General features: G+C 60.2%; 5 protein-coding genes across 5 annotated transcripts; 3 read left to right on the forward strand and 2 right to left on the reverse strand.

Annotated features, from left to right (window-relative positions):
* Nucleotides 1–1025: 1025 nt before the first annotated feature.
* On the forward strand, nucleotides 1026–1874 carry VTJ83DRAFT_2328 (uncharacterized protein; the record flags this gene model as incomplete). Its single annotated transcript, XM_071008586.1, has 2 exons — nucleotides 1026–1095; nucleotides 1165–1874. 2 exons carry the CDS (start codon nucleotides 1026–1028, stop codon nucleotides 1872–1874), a joined length of 780 nt encoding a protein of 259 aa, XP_070868868.1.
* Nucleotides 1875–2262: 388 nt separating this feature from the next.
* On the reverse strand, nucleotides 2263–3361 carry VTJ83DRAFT_2329 (uncharacterized protein; the record flags this gene model as incomplete). The annotated part of the gene is made up of 2 exons (XM_071008587.1): nucleotides 2263–3193; nucleotides 3276–3361. 2 exons carry the CDS (start codon nucleotides 3359–3361, stop codon nucleotides 2263–2265), a joined length of 1017 nt encoding a protein of 338 aa, XP_070868869.1.
* A 1538-nt stretch (nucleotides 3362–4899) lies between these two features.
* On the forward strand, nucleotides 4900–6240 carry VTJ83DRAFT_2330 (uncharacterized protein; the record flags this gene model as incomplete). Its single annotated transcript, XM_071008589.1, has 1 exon — nucleotides 4900–6240. The coding sequence occupies one exon, from the start codon at nucleotides 4900–4902 to the stop codon at nucleotides 6238–6240; it is 1341 nt and encodes a 446-aa protein (XP_070868870.1).
* Nucleotides 6241–6921: 681 nt separating this feature from the next.
* Nucleotides 6922–7983, forward strand: VTJ83DRAFT_2331 (mitochondrial 37S ribosomal protein mS42; the record flags this gene model as incomplete). The annotated part of the gene is made up of 2 exons (XM_071008590.1): nucleotides 6922–7177; nucleotides 7271–7983. 2 exons carry the CDS (start codon nucleotides 6922–6924, stop codon nucleotides 7981–7983), a joined length of 969 nt encoding a protein of 322 aa, XP_070868871.1.
* A 2321-nt stretch (nucleotides 7984–10304) lies between these two features.
* VTJ83DRAFT_2332 (uncharacterized protein) lies at nucleotides 10305–13115 on the reverse strand (the record flags this gene model as incomplete). The annotated part of the gene is made up of 3 exons (XM_071008591.1): nucleotides 10305–12716; nucleotides 12787–13053; nucleotides 13113–13115. 3 exons carry the CDS (start codon nucleotides 13113–13115, stop codon nucleotides 10305–10307), a joined length of 2682 nt encoding a protein of 893 aa, XP_070868872.1.
* Nucleotides 13116–22226: the final 9111 nt, after the last annotated feature.

Below are 22226 nucleotides of genomic sequence, written 5' to 3' on the forward strand. Positions count from 1 at the left end.
AGGATGGTTGGTGGTTGGTGGTCGACGGATGGCGGATGAGGAATGGCAGGTTTGGTATTGGAGGAGAGGGGGGGGGGAGGAAGGGTTGGTGAGTGAGGCGTGAGAAATCACCGAGGTCCCATGGCAGCTTGTTGTGTTGTCAAGCAGGAGGAGAGAGGGGTGTAATGGAGTAACTATTGACTAGTAGGCAAGGGGTAGGTAGGTTGCTTCGGTCCTCCCAATGCACCCCTCTTTCAAACCCCCAGGCCGTTGAGTCTGAGGTACCTACTATACTGCGTAGGTGGGTAGTGGATGTAGGTAAGGGAGCCTTGGAAGCCGGTAAGAGTAAGGTCAAAGATGGACCGGGGAGTCAAGTCCAACAAGGCCAGCTTGGACTTCAAAAGCCAAAGACTTGGGTTACCGTAGGTAAGGTTAGGTGGGATGGGATTTCGATTCTCGATGGCTGGCTTGCTTGCTGGCTGGCTTGTTGCTTGCCTGCAATCCCCAGAGGCAAAAAAAAAAAAAAAAAAAAAGAGGAACCGGGGTTGCAGGAACCCGGCTTGTTCCTCGTCTTCTCATTGGGTCCCACCGGGCAGAAACCCGGGACCCCACCCCAGACCCCAACCCTTGATCCGGCCGGCCTTCAAGGCACGAGCTTCCCGGAAACAGCCGCAACCAAGAAAGCATCGTCCAATCCTCGCTTCAACTCCCAACTTCTTCGAACCTCATCCCACCACCCGCCCAATCCCCCCCGCCCCCCGGCTCGCCGTCCACCACCCCGCCGGGACTGCACCCACCCGCCACCGCATTCTCGAGAGCCCACGAGAGGCATATCAATTGGGTGCACAATGGCCGCCAGAGTGCTGCTGCAGCGGGTAAGCATCCTCGGCAATCCCTCCCGTTTGGGGCCCATGAAAGTGCCGCGATGCCTCCGACACACCCCCATGGCCCCATGCTTTCACGAACTCTCTCCTCTCCCCTTCGGGACTCGGAAACGCTAACCTCTCCCTTCCCGAACCCAGCGCGCTGCGCCGTTGACGGCCGCCATGCTTGTAGGGACCGTCACCTTCTACCCGCGGGTAGCCCACGCCGAGGCCCCGAGCAGCGACCGCCACCTGGTACGTCATCCGTCTTCTTTTTCCTTGGACCCAACCTCTTTGACTAACCTCTTTTCTTTTTCTCCAGGGTCGCAAGCCCATCTACGACGACGACTACGACGCTCTCCCGCCCCCGCCCAAGGCCGAGCCCATCTCCCCGCCGCCCGCCGAGGCGCCCGCCACCCGGCCCTCCCGCCTTCCTCCTCCTCCTCCCCCGCCTCCGACCACTCCTCCTCCTCGTCGTCCGACCTGCCCTCCCTCCCCCTCCTCCTCCGCCACGGCCCGACCCCGACCGACCGCCTCGCCGCCCAGATCCGCCGGGCCCGTCTCTTCGCCTACTCCCAAGCCTGCGTCGCCGAGGACGCCGTCAACGACGCCATGTCGCGCGTCTTCGCCCTCGAGCGGTCCTTCACCTCGACGGTCGCGTCGCTGGCGCCCCCGCGCGAGAGCGGCGAGCGCCTGATGCCCGGCTTCGTCTACGTCCTGGTCGCCGGCATGGCGGGCAGCATCGTCGCGCGCCGCCGCGGGTTCCTCCTGCGCGCCGCCACGCCGCTGGCGTTCGGCCTGGGCGCCGCGTGGACGGTGCTCCCCATCACCATGGGCAACGTGGCCGCGCTGACGTGGGAGTACGAGAAGAAGGTGCCCGCGGTGGCCGAGGCGCACCTCAAGGTCCGCGACGAGGTGGAGAGGGCGGTGACGCTGGCCAAGGTGCACACCGAGCTGGCGCAGCAGAAGGTGCACGACGGCGTGAGGAGCGCAAGGGAGAAGCTGGAGGAGTGGGTGAGGCAGGGGAAATAGAGAAAATGATAGAGAGAGAGAAAGAGAGAGAGAGAGACAGAGAGAGAGAGAGAGAGAGAGGTGGTGAGGAGGGAGCAAGACAAAAAAAAAAAGGAAAGAGGCGAGATGTAAAACAAAACAAAACAGAAGGGATGAGCAACGAGAGACGAGCGTGCTTCGTCGGACGGGTTTGTATCATAAGTAGAGAGATTCCGACTTGCATAGACCAAACCGATCGATCCTCTTTTTGTCGTGTGGAGCATGCCTCAAAAAATACACGTCTAGGTATCTCTATCATTAAGCGTGGTAGTAACGCCAAAGCGCCTATTATGCCCCCCCCCCCAATTACGCCGATGCATCCTCTCTATCGGTGAACATGCCTAGGTTCCCAAAAACGCCGGATCCCCCCTTACAGCTTCGCCTCGCGCGACCGACCCAGCCCCAACCTCCCGTACATCTTCAACGCCCGCTCGTACGTCCACATGGTCACCGCGCTGCTCGGCGCCGCCTTGATCAGGCTCACCGTCAGGCCCCGGTACAGGCCTCTTACGCCTTCGTTCCGCAGGATCGTCCGCAACACCTGCACCGTGCCGCCCGCGTACTCGGGTATGTTCTTGTGCACGTACCTCCGCCGGGTCGGGCCCTGCACCTGGATCCTCTTGCGGACCAGGTCCAGCGGGAACGTGCCCGTCTTGGCCGCGACGCTGGCGATGGTGCCGGCGACGGCGGCGCCGGAGCTGAAGGGCAGCGCCCAGCAGTCCGACAGCACGGGCCGCAGGGTCTCGTAGGCGGCGAAGAAGAAGCCCATGTAGGGGATGATCTGGGCGAGGCCCGGGCCGAGGCCGCGGAAGAAGCCTCGGGGGCCCTCGTCGCGGTAGATCTGCCGGACGGCGCGCGAGAGCGACGCGTAGACGCGGTCGTTGCCCTGCGCGGCGAAGCGGGTGCGCAGGAGGTCGAGCGGGTAGGTGGCGGCGGTGGCGGCGGCCCCGCCGGCGGCGCCGGCGATGAAGGACTCGGCCGCGGGGCGGAGGAGCGGGTGCTTGGGCCGCCCCGGGCCGTCGGCCGGGTCCCCCCGCCCCAGGAGGGCGTGCAGGAGGAGGGAGGCGGAGCGGTACGTGGTGAACTGCACGGCGCCGTAGCAGACGTAGAGCAGCTCGGCGGGGACGTTGCCCTTCCAGAGGGCGGTGAGCCCTTCGTTGCGGAGGATCTGGCGCATGGTCGGCAGGGTGCCCTTGTAGATGGGCCCGCCGGCGATGTTGCGGGTCGAGAGAGGGTCGGAGAGGGAGTGGGTTTGGAGCTGGAGGCGGATCTTGACGACGTCGAGCGGGGCGATGACGAAGCTGCGTGGTCGAACAAGGACACAAAAACGCTGGGTTTTAGAAGGGGTTTCGGGAGCCAAGAGCCATGCCAAACGGTGCGTACCGGGCGATCAGGCCGGCCGTGGCGCCGGCCGCCGTGGTCTGCAGACGAGAGCCCTCATCTTTGAGATGGTCCTTCTGGGGAGACATTCATCCAGCGGCCGAGGAAACGGCGGTGGGAGAGCGGTCAGGGGGACGGGACAGCGAGTCCTCTTCAGAGGCCGGAGAGGGGGCAGGCCGGGAGACGGTTGGGGCGATGGTTGTGTATGCGTGCGTTTGTTTGTGTGTGTATGTCTAAGTGTGTGTATGTGTTGCGTTGGAGATGGTGTTCGAGGAGAGTGTTTCGCCGTCTCTGTTGTTTTTTTCTTTTTTTTTTTTTTTTTTTTTTTTTGATGACTGATGACTTCGTTGAGCGCTCAAATGGGGGAAGTCCACAGTGACGACATTGGTTTGCGGTTTGCAAGGGGGCCCCACCCGATTTCCCCTTTCTGGACCCGCTGAGGAACGTCCCTATCTGTGGACCTTTGGGATGCCAAGAGCCAAAGATGGCTCTGGCCAATCACGGCCGAGGTGGCGCTTCAGCCTTGGGGTTCAAGACAGCGAGTCCGCCTGATGAGATCTTGTGATCAAATCCGCAGGCCTCAAGGGGCAGCAGACAGGCAGGGGTTCGTGAGGTAGTTAACTAGTTGGCTACCGTCACAACCCCAGGCCGTCAAGGTGACGTTTCGTTATCGCCTAGTTATAGCCCAACCCCCGAGATGCTACCTGTCGGGTCTCGGGAGATACTGTACGCAGTAGACGGTTTCTGCTTTTTGTTGCCTCCTTCCTACCCCTTCCTAGCTACGTTTCCATGATCCCAGGGTTGCCTCCGGCAATCAGGGCCAAACACGGGAACCCTTCCTATGCGCTCATCGTCCCCTTGCTGATTGGTTCCCTCCGTCCGAAGGTCAGAGCTAGCCCAACGGCACCGCAGGCTCGCCATTGGCCTGCATCGCAGGTGGATCTGCGCCGGCGGGTCCCCCGGCAGTGCGGAAGCCTGCGACAACCACTCACAGAGGCCATGCATCGCGGCGCGCTGCAAGAGAAGCATCTGCCAGTGCTTAAACGGCGGGGCGACGGGGGGGCCTGGCCGCGGGCGTCTGGGGCTTGCGACAAGGGAACCCAAGAGGGTCCCCACGGGGTAGGGTCAACTGGCTATCGGCTCCATCCATCGGTTGTAGGAGGTGGGTTGGGTTGGATCAAGGTGTCGGTTCCCCCAGGTCGCCTTCGATTTCAATTCTCGGTTTCCGTCCTTGGTTCCATTGTCCATCCTCCCGTTGTCCATGCTTGTCTCATCCACCTTGTGAGACTTTGCCCGGAAAGCCAGCCCAAGCAGCCGAGACATACCTATATAGAGGGAGGCAACCATCGCCAGCCGAGCGACGACGGAGAGGCTGCCCATCCCATGTGATCCCGCCTCTCTTGCTCTTCCTTGAACGCCCCCCATCTCCACCCCGATCGTCCGGCCTGGCATATCTCCTCCCTTCAGGTCGCCAGTCTTTTCTTGACCTCGAGGTCTGGACGAGGCGTTTGAAACGTTTCTCTCGTCTCATCCATCCGCCGTTTGAGCTACTACTACAAACAACAACAACAACAATAACAACAACCGTCGCCACCACTGGTTTCCGAAACACCCGCATCGCAACGTCATGGCAACCGCCAACATCCCTCTTCCGGACATCCGGTCCGTCGTGACGCCCGTGCTGCAGTGCCTGCCCGGCGCGGCCGTCTCGACCGAGCCTCCCACCTCGGTCCTCCCGGCGCTCTCTCCCGTCCTTCGGCAGCGCGCCCAGTTCCTCTCCTCGGCCAGCATGGAGCCTTGGATCCGCCTCCTGAGCTACGAGCCCGCCAAGGTGTCCCAGCTCACAAGCATCGCCAGGAGCGGCGACCTCGACCCCCATCCGGCGTCGGGCGAGGTCGAGCTGGACTGGGACCGCGCCGCCCGCATCACGTACAAGCGCATCGACGAGGAGACGCTGCAGGGCATGGTGGTGCTCAAGGAGTTCGGCCTCTTTTTCCGGCTCGTGTGGTGCGTCAACGACCCGGACGGCGGGGATGGCTGGCGCGTCGGCGAGGTGGGCGTGTCCGACTCTACCGCCTTTACCAACTTTGGGGGGCATCCGAGCATCGCCGAAGCCGAAACCGCCTTCCAGACGGCCCCATCCCAGCCCGCGACCAACGGCAGCCTCGCGCCGAACCGCCCGCAGCCGTGGAACCACACCGCCCACAACGGCAACGAGAACGACAACGGCGATGATGATGACGACGACGACGACGACGACTACTGGGCGCGCTACGACGCCACGCCGTCCCGGACGCCCGCGGTGAACCGCTCGCCCGCGCCGCGGACGGCCGCGTCCCAACCTGCGCCTTCCGCCGCGCCCGTCCACGCCAGCAACCCCGCCAACACGGCCGACGAGGACGCCTACTTTGCGCAGTACGACTCGGTCCAGCCGGCCCTGGACAACCACGACCCGGACGAGGAGGCCAACGTGCGGGAGCACGCCGCCGACCTGCTCGAGCCGCTTCGGCCCAAGGACCCAGCCAGCCTCCTCGCCAACGGGGCGGCTGCGGCGGCTGCGGCGGCGGCGGCGGCGAAGGACGAGGCGAGCGTCGCGGCGGCGAGGCAGCAGCACAACCCGGACCTCGCCCACCCCATCCCGACCCGCTCCTCCTCGGGGTCCCGCGGCAACCGCTCCCGCAGCCGGAGCCAGGAGCACGAAGACGGCGAGTCGTCGTGGGTCACGGCGCCGGCGAACCCGCGGCGGCTGTCGGCGAGCTCCTCGTCGGGAGCGTCCGAGACGGTGGCCAAGCTCGAGAGCGTGGCCGAGAGCCGCCACCAGGCCGAGTTTGGCGTGCGCCAGCACGTCGCGAGGAGCATCCGCAGCTTGTTTTTGCTGTCCAAAGCCTCGGGCATCGATCGGGAGGAGTTTGAGAGGATGGTGAAGACGGAGCTGGACGTGCTCGGGATGGTGGAGGAGGACGTGTGAATACGGGAAGCGGATGCTGTACGAATTGTTTTACCCCCCGCCGTGTGGCAAACCTCTCCTCGGCGGTTGGCCGCGTCGGAGAGTCAGATGGATTGCATGTGGAATGGTGTTGGTCGGTGTTCAGGTTCATTTCTGGGTTACCGGGTTCACGGGATGCCGTCCAGGCTCAGGTTGATCTTTTCGTCACATGGGTAGCATAAGCAAGCACTTGTACAAGAATGGAAGTGTAGATACTAGCATATCTCTAGCCTGCTCGCGCCGTAAATTTTCCACATCTCATCGCTTGCCGCTGATCTGAATGGCCATGGGCGATCAACCATGGGGATGAGAGGGTGAGCCATGGAGAGGAGGGTTGGCTGTGGAGTGCGGGAGGTGAAGGAAGGGTTAGGGTTGCGACCACGAAAGGCCGAACCAGCCCCGCCGCAATCCCTGCCTCAATTCTTAGGCCAGCGTCAAAAAAGTTCGGGCCAAGTCCCGACAACACCAGCTCCGAACGACAAGGCCGGCGCCGACGACCACCACGACCACGCGGACGGCAAGCCCCGACGCCCTGAACCCGGCCCCATCCCAAGAGGCTTTGTCCTTTTTTCCCCCTGCGTCCCGCACATCTCGGCCTCCCACCACAGCCAAAACCTCCAACCCGCAATCACCACCACCACCACCACCATCCCCACCATCACCATGATGCGCCCTAGGTTAAGGATACCGCTGCGGCCGTGCATGGGCATGGCCCCGCGGCCGAGGATGTTCAGGCCGTTTTCTGCCGCCGGCGCCGACGTGGCCCAGCCTCAGCCGGCCCACATGCTCCCGCCCCTGTCGTACGAAGAGGAGGTCAAGGAGAAGGGCCTTGGAAGCTTCTTGACCGCCGGCGCCTTCAACATTGCGTGGTACGGGTACCAGGCGTGGCTGCTCAACAACATTAACGAAAAGACTGCGGGTTAGTCTTCCCTCTGGTCTTCTCTCTCTCTCTCTCCCTCTCTCCTCCCGGCACCCCGGACTAACCCCGCCCTCTTTCTCTCCCTCCCTGTAGAAACCGCCTGGGAGCACCGCTCCATCAAGGACATTGTCCTCAACACCGCCCGCGAGCCCAGCCAGGCGGCGCTCTTCAACTATGCCAGCATGGCCCATAACAACCACTTCTTCTTCCAGCACCTCACCCCGACGCCCGTCAACATGCCCGACGAGCTCAAGCGCTCCCTGGAGCAGTCCTTCGGCTCCATCGACACGCTCCGCCGCGAGATGGTCGCCACCGCCGCCACCATGTTCGGCCCGGGCTTCGTCTGGCTCGTCGCCACCTCCCAGACCGGCCTGCCCATCGCCTTCAGGGTCCTGACCACCTACGCCGCCGGCTCCCCCTACCCGGCCGCCCACTGGCGCCGCCAGAGCCTCGACATGAACGCCGTCACGGGCGCCGGCGACGGCGTCCCCGAGGCCGACCTCGCCGCCGCCCGCGGCTACCTGGCCCGCAGCGCCGCCGGCGCCGCCGCCCCCGCCCGGCAGAAGCAGCTGCTGAGCCAGGCCAACGACGGCGCCTACGCGCCCGGCGGCACCAACGTGGCCCCCGTGCTCTGCCTCAGCACCTGGGAGCACTCGTGGCTGTGGGATTACGGGTTCGGCGGCAAGGAGCGCTACGCCAACGCGTGGTGGGAGCACGTCAACTGGGCGCTGGTGGCGGAGATGGCCAAGGTGAACGGAAAGAACGAAATGTCGGCGGATGCCGGAGTGCCCAAGAGCTCCGCGTAGGGAAGGGAGGTGTGACGGGAGGGAGGGGATGGAGAGGAAGGCGATGGTGATAGCGATTGAGGGGGGGGGGGGGGGGGGCCGGTTGTATTATACCAACGGTGAAATGAAGAGGGGTAGGGAGTGGGGAAAATGAAGAGATGTACTTGTACGTATACAATCCATAGAACATTGCGGAATGTATAAGGATGGGTTGGACGCTCCTCCGCTGTCTGGGTTCAAGCTATTTTTATGGCTGCTTCCGAGCGTTATTTCTTTTCTCTTCACAACACTAGCTCGGCTTTTCTCCCCTTTTCCATATTTCTTATACTCATGGCTCTCACGAAAGCGTCCGAAGAGTGGAAAGAGTAGGGAAAATGAAGAGATGTACTTGTACGTATACAATCCATAGAACATTGCGGAATGTATAAGGATGGGTTGGACGCTCCTCCGCTGTCTGGGTTCAAGCTATTTTTATGGCTGCTTCCGAGCGTTATTTCTTTTCTCTTCACAACACTAGCTCGGCTTTTCTCCCCTTTTCCATATTTCTTATACTCATGGCTCTCACGAAAGCGTCCGAAGAGTGGAAAGAGTAGGGAAAATGAAGAGATGTACTTGTACGTATACAATCCATAGAACATTGCGGAATGTATAAGGATGGGTTGGACGCTCCTCCGCTGTCTGGGTTCAAGCTATTTTTATGGCTGCTTCCGAGCGTTATTTCTTTTCTCTTCACAACACTAGCTCGGCTTTTCTCCCCTTTTCCATATTTCTTATACTCATGGCTCTCACGAAAGCGTCCGAAGAGTGGAAAGAGTAGGCAAGAGGAAAGCGCCAGCGCCCAGAATGTGATAAGAAGGATGAACGACTCAAGAAGCAGAGCATCTGGTTGTCAACTCGAAATGCGGTACTGTCCTCGAGGTTGGGAAGTTCGATCCATTTTTGAGCCGCAGACTCACATCCAAGAGGACGACCACCTAGGTAGCTATTATCACTTGGAATGCAAAAGAAAAAGATAACAGACCCTTCGGAGGCACGTAGCCAGCCAGTCCTTCGTAATATATCCCTCCGGCCTCCATCAGGCACTCGTGCTCCTGATGAAACATACATGGCAAACCCTGACAAGCCACAGGAGAGATGGCATTGTGCCGTCCCATCATGAATCCCTTCTTGCGGGGGGAAAGCGATTGCAAGGGGTACCAATAGCCACCAGGACGCTCGATACTACCAACTAGAACAAACCACCCCCATTATGGCAACGAGACAGAGAGCTCTGTAAATAACTACCGCTTAATAGCGCATACAAGAGCGGGTCTGTCAGCTACGGAGTGACAAGGATGTGACCACGGGAAGGGCATTGTGCTCGTCCTGCTCGAAAACACGGAAACACGAAAAGAAAAGAAAAGAAAGAAAAAAGAAAGAAAAGAGAAAGAAAAAAGAAAGAAAAAAGAAAGAAAAAAGAAAGAAAAAAGAAAGAAAAAAAAGAAAGAAAAAAGAAGAAAAGAACAAGAGAAAAGGAAACAGAAAGAATCAAAACTTAGAGAAAGACGGAAAACAAAAGGAAAAAGCCACCCGGGCAGTTTCAGGGTGTTGACTTTGAACCCCTTGACTATCACAAGGCGGCAGTGTGCTGTCTCAACATCTCAGTACCCATTCTCTGAGATAACACACGCAAGCAAGCAAGCAAGCAAGCAATCAACAACACGGAGAAGCCAGAGTATAAATCAAAAGCTGCTTTTTCAACTATACTGCAAACTACCTACATCCATATCCCTCAGGCGTATAACCCTAGCTCATCATGTCCGGGCTTGCATGCTACCCATTTTGAGATTATTCACAACCCTGCCGGAGGTCATCCCATACATCCAGTCCAGTCCACTAACAAGTCTTCCGACCAAAGGGAGCATGTAGTTGAAAAAAAGGTACCAGGTATAATGCCATATTGCAGGCTCCCCTCTAGTAAGCCGGCCGTCAACCCATTCAGATGTCCTGACATGACGACGGCCCGGAAGAAACTTGAACGCCAAAACCCACACCAGGTCATGCAGAAAAAAAGAAAAAGGATATCTTCAAGTCGTGACCCATAAGGGAAAAAAAGACAAAGAACATCAAAAGAACCTTGAGAGCGCAAAGAGGTATCCAAAATGTGGGCTGGCGTATAACCAAAACGCAAGCCGACTGACGGGGGAGGTATCATCGCAAAAAGAAGGGAAGAGAAACTCCGAAAAAAAAAAAAAAAAGAACTGCAGGCGAGAGATGAAACAGAGAGGAGAAGAAGAGAGCAAAGAGCACGCCAAAGGACGTGGCTCTCAAATCGCCCGGCCTCCACAGCCCTACCATGACGGCTAAATCATATTCCCATTCACGCTCACCTCAAACCCTTCCCCCTTTTGCTTCTTCGCCTTGGCCAGCATCAACTCCCTCATCCAGTCGATCCGCTCATCCCGGCTGCGCACGGCAAAGTGATGCGTCTTGCCGGTGCCGTTGGTCGCGCCCTCAATAGGCGGGGCCGCCGACGAGCCAGCGTCCTTCGAAGAGGAGCCCGCCGCCGCCGCCGCCGCCGGCGCAACGCTCTCCCGCTTGCGCAGCTTCACGCCGCCCTTGGAATCCTGGGGGATCAGCTGGAAGCTGAACGCCGCAACGTCCTTGGCCTTTGCATCGTCGCTGCCGCGGCGGAGGTGCATCGCCTTGAAGGCGGCATTCAACTTGCCTCCGCTGTTCGCGTGTCCGGTGCAGGCGATGGCGTAGTCGTCGATGTCAATGTACTCGAGCGTCTTGCTCATCGAGGCGGCGTCCTTATGCATGGCCAGACGAGTGCCGCGCAGCGTGAAGTAGTGCTCGTGCCACTCGTGCCGGAGCATCTTTGTCTTGCGCTTGCGCATCAGCCCTTGGTACGAGATGGCACCGCCCTCGGTCATGTCGATCTGCGGCTTGTCGCTGACGGGAGAGAGCCGACCGCCGATGTTGACCGTCTTGACGCCCGCGGTGGGAGCCTCGGTAGCAGCCGCGGGCGAGCTGGTAGCTTTCGGGACCGCCGCTTCCACGGGAACGCCGGGAGGGATGGCCTTTTCGAGCGTTGGGCGCTCGGTCTGGGTCCAGGGGTACTGGATGCGGGGCGGTGGCTGGAGCGGACGATTGCCACCCCGTTGCGAGAACGAACGCTTGGGGGCCTGCATCGCGGAAGGCGACAAGGGCACGTTCTCGTCCAGCGGCGGCATGACGGGGAACGACGGCCGCTTGATGGTGTTGCGGGACATGGACCGGGGCGGGGCCGGGTTGTGCCGGTAGTTCATGTCGGGGGGCACCGACTGCGAGAAGTCGCGCGAGATGGGCGGCAGCTCCGTCATCATCACGGGCACATCCATGTCCGAGAACGGGGTGCCGAAGCGGTAGGGAGCGGCCGTCGGGGTGGGAGTGGCCTCGTCGGACGTAGGGGTGAGTTCCCGGAACGACGGAATGACCTGCGACGCAGGACGGGCCGAACGAGGCTGCGCAGACTGCGGCTGGTTCCTGGTCGGAGCGATGGCGGGCTGGGACGGAATCGACAGCTTTGGCAGGGTTTTGAGCCGGTCACGCGGCGTTTGTGAAGCGGTCGCGACGGGAGCGGTGGCCCCCGCGGTGGTGGGGGAGATGGTTGTAGGGGTGGCGCCGCTTGGAAAGAGCTCAAAGGGAGGCGTTGGGGGCACCTCACTGGAGGCTTCCATGTGAGGGCGTTGGAAGTCGAGGAACTGCCGGACGTTCTCGAGGGGGTCCCGGGCTTGCACCTTGCGCAACACCTCCTCTTCGAGATACTGGAGCGGCGGCAGAGACCCCGGGCCCATGACGTCCGAAGAGGCAACGACGGACGGGACGGCGTCCGAAACGGGCCTGAAATTCTCCTCGTTGGGGTCGATCGCCGGGGCCGTCTGCGGATTTCCAGGGTCGCCAGCGACCATGATGATGCCGTTGTCGTTGATGAAGGGGTGGTCCTTCTTAAAGGCCTCCATCATGCGCTGGTAGCGCTTGAACTTGGCGCACTTCTCGCCCTTGGAGCAGTTGTGAGGCTTGGGGATGACCTGCTCGATGCCAACGATGGATACCGACTCAAGCGGCGAGACGACGTCGTTGAGCTTGACCCGGGGCTTCTGCCTCCGGCTCGAGCCAGAGCTGCTCTCTTTCCTGCGGAGCTCCCGCTTCACCGTCTTGTCCGGCTCGTCCTCGATGGGCGTCTCGGGCATGGGGTCCGGCTTCTTCATGTCCCTCATCTTGTGAATCTCCTCCCAGACCTGAGTCCGCACGCCGAACGACGAGATGCCGAGCTCCTTGAGATCCTCAAACTTGAGCGTGATCAAGATGGCGCCGTTGATGTCGTTCTCGACGAACCGCTCCGCCGCGGCGAGCTCGACGCCGGCGTTCAGCATCCGCTGGGCCACCATCTCGGGGGTCCAGTCGGGCAGGGTGGACGTGTCGAGCTCCTGGTCGGTGAAGGCGAACGGCCCTGTGTCGCGCCTCTTCTTAGGCAGGGAGGTACGGTAGACGTTGTGCAAGCTCAGGTCGATCATGTGGGGTTCCTGGGGCGTGATGGGCGAGAGCGACAGCGCATGCTGAAGCTCGATCGACTGGGTCGATGAGATGGAGCTGCGGAAAAGGTGCGGCCCCTTGGGGCCCTCGACCTGCTGCTTTGGTTCCGTGTCGAAAAGGAAGGGCCGATACCGCAGCTCATTTGGCGTTTGCAGTTCGTCGTATGTCGACACGGTGGTGAAGCTAGGTTGCCCGGACTGCGCCCGTCAGTACGCAGTTGTGAAAGGGGGGCACGAGAGCTTCAGTGGGGGGGGGGGGGCTACCTACCGAGCCGATGCTGATTCGAGGGGAGCACTCGCCGTCCTCCTGAATCCCCTCAAGGTCCCCAAACTCGCTGTAGACCTCAGAGTCGTCGTCGTGGTCATCGTCACCCTGCTCGATCTCCGTGTCCGACTCCATAAACTCCGTGTACACCGAGTTCGGCCGGTCCCTCACCCGGGCGGCTCCGAAGAACAAGCCCGGGCCTCGTGACCTTGTCCTCATCTCTTTCATCTCTGGGTATGGCCGCGGTGCGGCCGCGACTTGCACCGTCTCCTGCGTGTCGATGTTAGCTGTGCTGCCCATCTCCTTGGTCCCGCTGTCCATTGACGTACCATGACGGCAGGACGGTTGTTCCGGACGATAGGGTGATGGTTTTGTGGCCGTCGTCGACGACCTCCTCCTTTTTTGTGCAAGAACGAACTCTTGAAACGAGACTGTCTAGGTTCGAGATGGAATTGCCGGTTTGTCGAGTAGACGAAACAAGAACCAGCTCCGCATGCCCGTTCAATGCTGCCGAGAAGCCAACCCGGAAGAAAGGCCAGCGGACAGGGTGGGGGGATGGGCGCCTATGAGGCGTTTTGTATGCGGACCAGGGTGGGCGAGGTCACCTCGACAAAGTCCGAGATGCACAAGCGCCGAGATGGGAACCAAGACGGGTTGCAGGTCACAATACGACTGGTGTGCACTAGAAATGGCACAGCACCCACAGGATGCTTCTGCTATAAGGGGCTTTTTTTCTGGCGGTGTAATTTCCGTTTCTTTTGCGTACGACAGCGAACAAGGTCGCTGACGGCGAAAAGGGGAGCCACCAGGAGGAAGAGCGTGGGTGGCTCTGAGATGTGACCAGTTGAGGTTGAACACGGAAGTGCGTGATATCGGCGGACCCCTCACCGGGCGGGAGCGAAGCGATGGCTCAGAGACACGGCAGCACGGTCGGTGAAGGATTAGACCGCGGTGGCTATGGCTCGCGGCGATGTGGTGGGTTTGTTTTAGGTTCCTGTCCAGTATGGGAGAGAGGCCGGACGAGACAGAGCGAGAGAGGCGAGGCGGCGAGACTGAGAGAGGGAGAGAAGAAAGAAGGTGGGGCGAACGGGACGTAGCTTGGGTCGTCGTTGCCGGGAGCTGCGAGCTCAGTCCTCCGTCGTTGCAGTGAACCGGCAGGAGGTGCGCCTGCGTGCGGTCCTGCCCCTCCATGGACGGGATGCAATGCCCATGCTCAACCACGGCAGTTCCCTGCAGCGAGGCGTTTCTCTCCCCTTCTCACACACACACACGCACCACACGCACACGCCATGCCTGTACTGCGTACTGCGTACTCGCTTCTCCCGTCCCGCACGCTGTTCTTACCCGTTGCGGAACCTCCAGCACCTTGATAGGCCGGGGTTCAGCGTGCTTTCCCCGGACAAGAATGGTGGATGGATGGTTCAGCGGTAAAATCGGCCGAGAGTCGACGCTGTGGTTGGGCAGCTGTGGGATGGCCACATTGCTGCATTGCATCCGCATGCACGATTTGTGAAAGCTCGAGGGCGGTTGGACGAGCGCGGACGGCGGGGGAGGTAGAGGATGCTTCTGTGTGGTGGCCGCCAAGAGACACTGTGTGCAAGAGGGCCGTCTCCGGCCGTGATTGGCCTGAAAATCCTGCCGTCCCCAAAAAATAGACGGCCTAAGCGCCCAGTCACACGCGCTAACCCGATCCTAACGCTTCTTCAAAGCTACCGTCGACGTCGACGGGGTCTGGGTCGGGGTCGTCAGCGGGAACAAAGTCGGGAAGATCCTGGGCCGGCCATGCGTCCGTCTCTTCTGCACGTCTCATTCGAATGGATGATGTGCTGTACGGCTTTGGCGTTGACCCATCGCCGGTTCGCCGACGAGGGTCAGGTGAAAGCCGGCGCCGCCGTCCTCTAGGCCCGACCTAGCTAGGGGGGGGGCCTCCGCCTCACGGATGATGCGAATCCGATCAGCAAGCAGCCTCACTAGATCCGCAAGCGGCGCTAGCGAGCTGAAGAGAGCGGGCCTGCGGCCACGACGGCGACCGTCTACGTCATCGATTCACTGCCCAACATCACCAGGAGGTCGAAAGGCCTCCGAGGGAGCCGCGCCGAGATGGTCGTGAATGCACGCCGGGCGGGTTTCTGTCGCCGCCGTGTAAGTCGGTAGTTCGTCCGAAACAAAGCCGGCCAATGGTCAGCGGTCAGCGGTCAGCGGTGAGCGGTCAACGGCTTCGGCGAGCGACTTGAGCCAATGTCTTGCAACTTCTCACCATACAAACCGCACAACGCAGAAGAGGCGTCAATTTTTGCGCAAGCTTCACCCGATGGGTCGAGGTAGTCAAGTTGTAGCATGGAACACGCCGAACATCAAAGCCAACCCGCTCAGCGTTATCGGAGTCCTATGGATCGGCAACTCCACAACACCCCGTCTCTACCTCGGAAGTTGCGGTCACTATGGGACGGTCCGGCTGATGTTTTACACTAGGGCGGCGGGCAAGCTTCTCACTTACCCCCCTAGCTGTGAGGGCTTCCCCAATGGAAAGCGAGAACACCGCTGCACGAAGCCTGCAAACGCGGCGATAGCTGCCGTTTCGGAGCCTGGGCCGTTGAACGTTTACCCCGCCTCGTTATGATGTCTAGCTGAGGCGGGGAGGTTGGGCATGACCTGCTCCCCCTCCCCTCCCCCCCCTCAAGGGAGCACATGATGAAGAGCACATGCAACGGCTCAGCGCGGGACACGCCCACCGACAGCGACGGATTGGCGAGTGGCGATAGAAGCCGTGGCAGCTCACCAGCCTCACCTAGCATGCATACCCGACTTTTCAACCTCTGGCAGCGGAGAGCCCGCGAAAAAAGACCAGGACTGGACGGCAATGCGCAGGTCAGGTGACACCTAGTGCAGCCCGCTTCGTTACACAATCCAGGGCACTTTTCGTCATGTGTTCGGATCCAACCGCTGTCTTAACCTGCCAGCCTCTAGATTTCGCACGCATGCGCAAATCAAGATCCCCCACTGCATGGGCCGTTTTGTGGGAAGCAGACCAGCAGATAGGTAGTTACTGTCCCGAAAGCTCCACCAGCGTTCACAACCCGCAGCCGGCCCGGCACCACCGGCGACATGAGCCGATATCTGCCCCACCCTCAACGATATGCCGCAGAAACCTAGGCCGTGGGCTCTACGTGTACGCAGTAGAGGCGGGGCCATGGTTCGTGACTTGCAGATTCCACCGTCGGGTTTCTATCGGCTGCTGCACCACGCGAGACGCGAGACAATCCACCAGACCGACTGTCTGACGGACCAACCGTGGTACGCGAGCTTCGATAGGGCTTCGCGGGTAGCCGGCTCACAAGCCTCATGTCGAGCTGTACGAAGTACTGCGTACATACTACTACATACACTGCACCCCCCCCCCCCCCCCGCGCGCGCGGGCGGCGGTATGACGTATATGCAGCCGCCCAGAAGTTTTCTGGTGTTCGGCAGCCCGCAGCTACCCACGCTGCAGAGCTAGAGACAACGGCTTCGTTGTTCAAGATAAAACTGAGTCATCCCAACGTTCTAGCGCGGCTGGAAGCCTCTGGTTGGGCGCCTGCTTTCGGCGGGCGAGGCGGTCATGACCCCGTCTTCTTCGTCTTTGTTTCTGATGGGGCGAGGGAGGGGCCTCGACTAGAGCCAATGCGCTCAACGCCTTTGGTTTTGGGCACCGGACCTGGTTTCAATCCATGGGTGCCCTTTGTTCTCGGGCCTCGCGGGGTCATGGTGCGTGAGCATTTCTTGACCGCCAAACGTAGATCGGCCAGAGCCGGCGGCTCACGGCCAGGAGGAACTAATACCGTGTACATGCTGAGAGGCTCGACCGCCTTGGGGGGCAACTTTGGATCCAATCTATTGGGTCTGCACAGTCGCTTTTTGTTCTACGGCAAGGCAGGGAAACCCCATGATGGGCGTTCAGGAGAATCTTGCCACATCGCCCGTACGTGTTGCATTCCGATGCCGTGCAGCGCAGCGCGGACCTCGAAACACGACGTCGACCGGATCGCAGCGAGCCACAGGGGCCGTCTTTCGGTGCCTGAGATGTAATTCAGACGGTTCACATGACTTTTGAGGTCTGCGACCCAAACGTCGAGGCCCGGGACGATACGGAGGGTGGATGGTAATACGGCTCTGATTTGGCGACCTCCTTCCAAGTGGTGTTTCTGAGTCGTGAGTGGTTGCGCTAGGGGTGGGCTAGGGTTGGCACCATCGCACCGCCCAGACCCGTTGCCCCGCTTCGAGGCCGAATGAGAGCAGACGGCGGGGGTTTGTCTTCAGCCACTATGCAGCACCTGGGTTGGCGAGCGCAACAATGCACCGTGTTGTTTTCTTAACCTTTTTGTTTGGTTTTTTTGTCGGCCCTCGAGAATGTGCTTTTCGGTTGCGATGTGATGCCGTCGGATATCACGCTCGGCGTTGAGAATTTAATTTCCCGGTCACACTTCAGCCCATTTTTTCATCATTGTGTAGGATACTTTCCCCCCTGCCATCCGAACCCTTCTCCATGATCCATGATGATCCATCTCCACGCTCGGATCTGTCATCAACAACGGATCCTTGCTACCCGTCACGGAAGCTATCGGTGACGACGTGCATTGGCTCATCGCCAGGTGGGCCTCCGGTGCGGCCAGCCCCGAGGGCGTTCGCTTGTTCATCCCTGAAAGAGGCGGTTGAGGAGTGAGGGGCTCGGGCTTGGCACACCCCTTGGGTCCTGGGGCCGATGAGCTTGATTCCCAAATAGGAAGGGGACCACTAACACAGCAGACACCCGGAGGGAGCTGAACTTCAACGCTGGTCCGATCGGGACAACGACAACGTTCAGGCCACCATGTCCCGGGGGCTTGTGCCATTCACGTCCACTCTCTGTAGGGGCTCCTGGGTGAGTTGCCACCACCAGGCGAGGCGATTTGGCCAGCAACGCTGCTTCCCCCAGCACAGACCTGCCACGCAACACGGACGAGGCGCAGGGCGAGGTGTTCAGCCAACCCGGGGCTCCACGCTGCCTGGATACAGGCGGATCATCGTCGAGGACAAGGGGCGCGCCACGCGCCACCCACTTGCTCAGCTGTGCGGGCCGTCAATGCCCATCACCAAAGGAAAAAGCCGGGGACAAGTCGTCAGGATCGGCGCAGCATTGGCATGGTTGCAAAAAAAGCAAAAAGAAAGCGTGCGGGAGCGGGTTGGGCGTTTGGCTCGTCAAGGGAACTCGACCGTTGCGTTGAGGCGGATGAGCAAGGGCCAGGGTCCGATGTCTAGCGATGGCGTAGATTCACCCCGGGGGGTGGCTAGGGCGAGCTGAAACCTCCCCCCCTCCCCCCCCCCCCCGGCTCAGGTGTCGACAGATCGCCAAGTCCTGCGCAAAAGTTTCCCGGGTCTGCAACAAACGAAACCCGAGCAGCCTTGAACCTGCAGCAAAGCAACAGGAAGTGAACAGCTGAAAGATGGGGGCACGGGTCCGACAACCATCGGAGGTTTTTGTCGGTGAGATTTGATATCGACTTGCAGCAAGCAGGCGGTCAGAAACGCTCCTCGGAACGCATATTGTGTAACGAACGCAGCTCCCGCAGCGTGTGTGGCTTGTGTCGTCGGTCGGCACAGCACCCGGCATCCGCGGTCCACAATGCGGAAAACCGACCGGGCCGCTTCCCCCTCACCTATAGTAAAATGCATGGCCGGGGGTGGGGGGTGGGGAGGGTGAAGGGGGGAGGGGGGGCACCTTGAGCCCGGCTTGCTGAGGTCAGGAATTTGTCATGGCAGCGAATCTTCCCCTCGTCCATGTCACGCACAACAACACGCATGGCGTTGTTGAACAAAACGGCAAAACCCGGCTTCTTGACGAGGGTGTTTCTTCTTGGTCGACAAACAAGAGACGTCGTCCGACGGCGGCGTATCCCTAGGGGTTGTTTTGGCTCGCCGCCCCGAGGTGGTATTCCTAGGCGTCGAGGCAAATCCCTCATCGGGCCTATCTCACTTTTAGCCGTGAAGCCGATAGGAGATCATGGGGGAAGGTGGTACAGTTGTGAGCATGGGAAGCAGGGGTCGTGACAAATCTCACGTCGAGCCGGCAGCCCTTGTGCAACTCCCGTCTGCGTGTGCACCGGAAAGACTGGCGTTGGGCTTGGCACAAGGCGTGGGCAGAACCGGCGAGGGCCTTGATCGTGCACACTCGGGCGGCACTGTGCGAGCCGGGCCACGACGCACGATGCAGCCAGAGAGGTTGGCGAGAAAATTAGCCCGGTGTGACGTGCCGCCGCAGAGAAGAGCGGGCTAATTTGGTCACTAAGAACCTAGGTGGGCAAAATAAAAATAGAAGGCTGCTTCGTTCGTGGTGGTGAGCAAATTAGCCCGCGTTCTACCAACGTGGGCTAAATCTAGCACCATCGCATATTATAGTACATAGTAGTATCACACCTGTCACGGCCGACGGACTAATTTGGTCGTTCCACGTCGAACGCTAAATTTCCAAAAACGGAAGTATGGCGGCTAATTTGCCCAAGAACCTTGCAGGCGGATCGGGGATTCGCAGAGAGCTTGCTGACCACCATCATCACCATGCACCTCGATCAGGTATCAGGATCTCGAAACCATCGTGAGGAAGGCAGCTTTCAGCCTCCAAGCGCGGCTCTATTTGCGACCTTGGGGACCGCGTTGTGTCACCTGTTTTTGTCGTGTATAAAACGGCAGCTCTGTCCAAGACCCGGCGCTTTTCTCGGTCCGGTTCCCTTGAATGGTTCCGGGGCTTCTCTGTCGTTCCCCGTTCGACTCGAATGACAACGCAAGTCAACTTTGACCTCAGCCATTGAACAGCACTTCTTGGACGAGACCCTCTTCATTGATCCGAAAAGCCGTGGCCGAGTTTGTTCTCAGCAATGCCGAGCGTTGCCCGGGAGCCAACCCCCGTACCTGCCGAGAGCTTCTTTGTAAGCTTCTCGCACCGGCCGCCGTTCTACATACCTGCCAGATTGGAGCACGCTACCGGTTTTCAGGCAATTTAATGATTCTCGCGGCCGGCATGCAAGGCTGCCCTTCCATGGTATGCAGCGTGTGAGTGCGTCGTGCTGTGTTGGCCAGAGTATGGATGCCAAGGCTGACTTGTACGCAGTACGCAGTAGAGTCGGCTCGAGCGCAGATCGTTGGCCCGGACGGGGAACCAGGACCAGGGGCCACCCAAGGGCGCCCTACCAACCCTCCTCCCCCCGGCTGTGCTACCCCGGCTCTGACCCCTTGCTTCTCGCGCTCATTGGCCAGGATGCCGCACGCTAGCGCAGAGCCCCCTGTCGCCCACCCTGCTCGATCTCGCTGCGTGGGCCACCGGGTTGGCTGCCGCTTGTCGGGCCGCATGCTCAGGATGCACGAGCGATTTGCCGTCACACTTGACCGAGCAGGGGGTTCTACGAATCACCATTGTAAGTTGCGTTGAGGAAAGGGTTGCATTTTTCTCCTCTTCTCCTCCCACCACTGGAAGCCCTGTTGATGAGGTTATTTGCTGTTACGCGGCTTGCTGTTCTGCCCTGGCATTGCTACGGTCGCAGCACCCACGGGATGCCGCACCGCACACGCGCAGCTCTCGAGTGTGGTCTTACTTGATGCTACGGCACCGCGCAGATATTCCGCATGAACCCGCGAGCCGACCCTTTTTCAAATCAAAGCCGTTGAGCCTTGTCTCGGCACTCGTGGCTTCGATGGCACAGTACTTGTACGTACGGACTGATGATGGGCATGACGGAGCGCATTCCGTGCGCCCGGGGGCAGATTCTCTCGTGTCCGCGGGTTCCCCCGCGTTTCCTGGAGGGCAATCAGCACCGGCGACACCCCCGGAGAACCCTTCGGGCCCGTGGTCCCACGCTGCCACGCTCGACTCTCCTGCCAGCCCCGGCTAGACACAGCGACTGGCTCGCGAGGCGGCCAATCCCAGCCCGACTTCCGACATTCCGCTTGTGATTTGCGAGCTGCGCAGCAGAGTCAAGCCTTCTAGGGTTCAAAAACAAATTCGCGTTCGGTGCTAGCTCGGTCATGCGGAAGTGAATCAAGTGAATACGCGGAGAGCTTGCGTGCCCTTTTTTTTTTCTTCCACTCCCCGATTCGACCGGTCTTTGCCTCTTCGCAGGACGCTATTCGGCGTGTGCGAGATGATCATGGGCCCAGCAGGGCCACCGACCAGCGGCAGCACCCAGGGCCACCGGTGCCTGTGCCGTATCGAAGCGACGGCGGATCCCACCCAAACGACGTTACTCCACGGCGGGGAGCAAATCAACCGCGCCATGCTGGATGGGACGCGAGACGGCCGGCTGCAGAGGGCACAACGCCGCGAACTGTGTACGGCAGGCAATTTGCGCTGGCCCCCAACCCTGAATCGTTTCGTTACCCCCCCCCCCCTCCCCCCCCGCTCTCTTGCGGATACTGTGCGTCGCTGTCCTCATTCATTCGTCCCAGGGTTGGATGATGGCTGAACGCTGATTTGCTCTCTCCTGATCGGCGGCGACTGGCGACTTGACGAATGCTGTCCAGCAGCCCCATTTGCTCACCTCCTGAAGACCAACGACCACGGATCCTAGACAACGAACATTTCCCCCTCTTCTTCGTTCGTCTCATGAGCGGGTCTTGTGCCAGTTTGACATGGGACGAAAAGGATCCATCACCTGTCGTTTGGGTTTCCAGCCCACTGCCAGCTGTTCGTGTGGTCTCTCGCCTTGCCTGTTCTGGCAAGGCGATCGGAACGACTTGCACCCAGTCAGAGGGGGTTGGTATCTCGAACCCTCCTCCGCCCATTCGCTGTACCCCGTGCTGCTGAGCCAACCACGGTTGCCTTGACTCGACCTGCACCAGGCGCTGCGGTTTTGTTGAATTTGCTCGTCGATAGACCGCCTTCCCTTGGCCGCCACCTTGGCTCGGCGCCCGGCGGTTGGTGGGCAGAGACAAAGCATTGTTGCCCACGACTTGGTCCAAGGTCGTGTCACTTCATGTCACACCGGTGCCTCTGACTCGCAGAGCCAGAAGCACCGTGGGGTCCACCCTACTGTGTCCGTGTAGGTTTCTCTTCAAGTGAATTTCCTCAGCCGAGAGAGCGAAGAGGCGTGCCGAGTCCCCTCTGCTGTCGTTGTGTGGCACCAATAAGCAACCGTCGCGACCCAGGCCGTCTTCTTACCCTCCCCCCCCTGCTCTTCTCTCCTCCCCACCCCCCCCAGTGCGAGACTGACGCACTTGTGACTAAGTAGTAGTAAGGGTGGTGGTTCGCGGGACGGGCTGCATGCGCTATGGGAGCAAAGTGGGCAAATATTGACCCAATTTGGGCCAAATACAGGATGCGGGAATTTAGCCCACCAAGGTCAAAAATAGAAACAGAGTCACACAACCACCCAGCGTGCTTGTGTACGTACTATGGAGGAGAAAGAGGCTTGTTAAGATATAAGAATTTGCCCACTTCC

This window comes from Remersonia thermophila, chromosome 2, assembly GCF_042764415.1.
Source record: "Remersonia thermophila strain ATCC 22073 chromosome 2, whole genome shotgun sequence".
In the NCBI taxonomy this organism is placed as follows: Eukaryota; Fungi; Ascomycota; class Sordariomycetes; order Sordariales; family Chaetomiaceae; genus Remersonia; species Remersonia thermophila.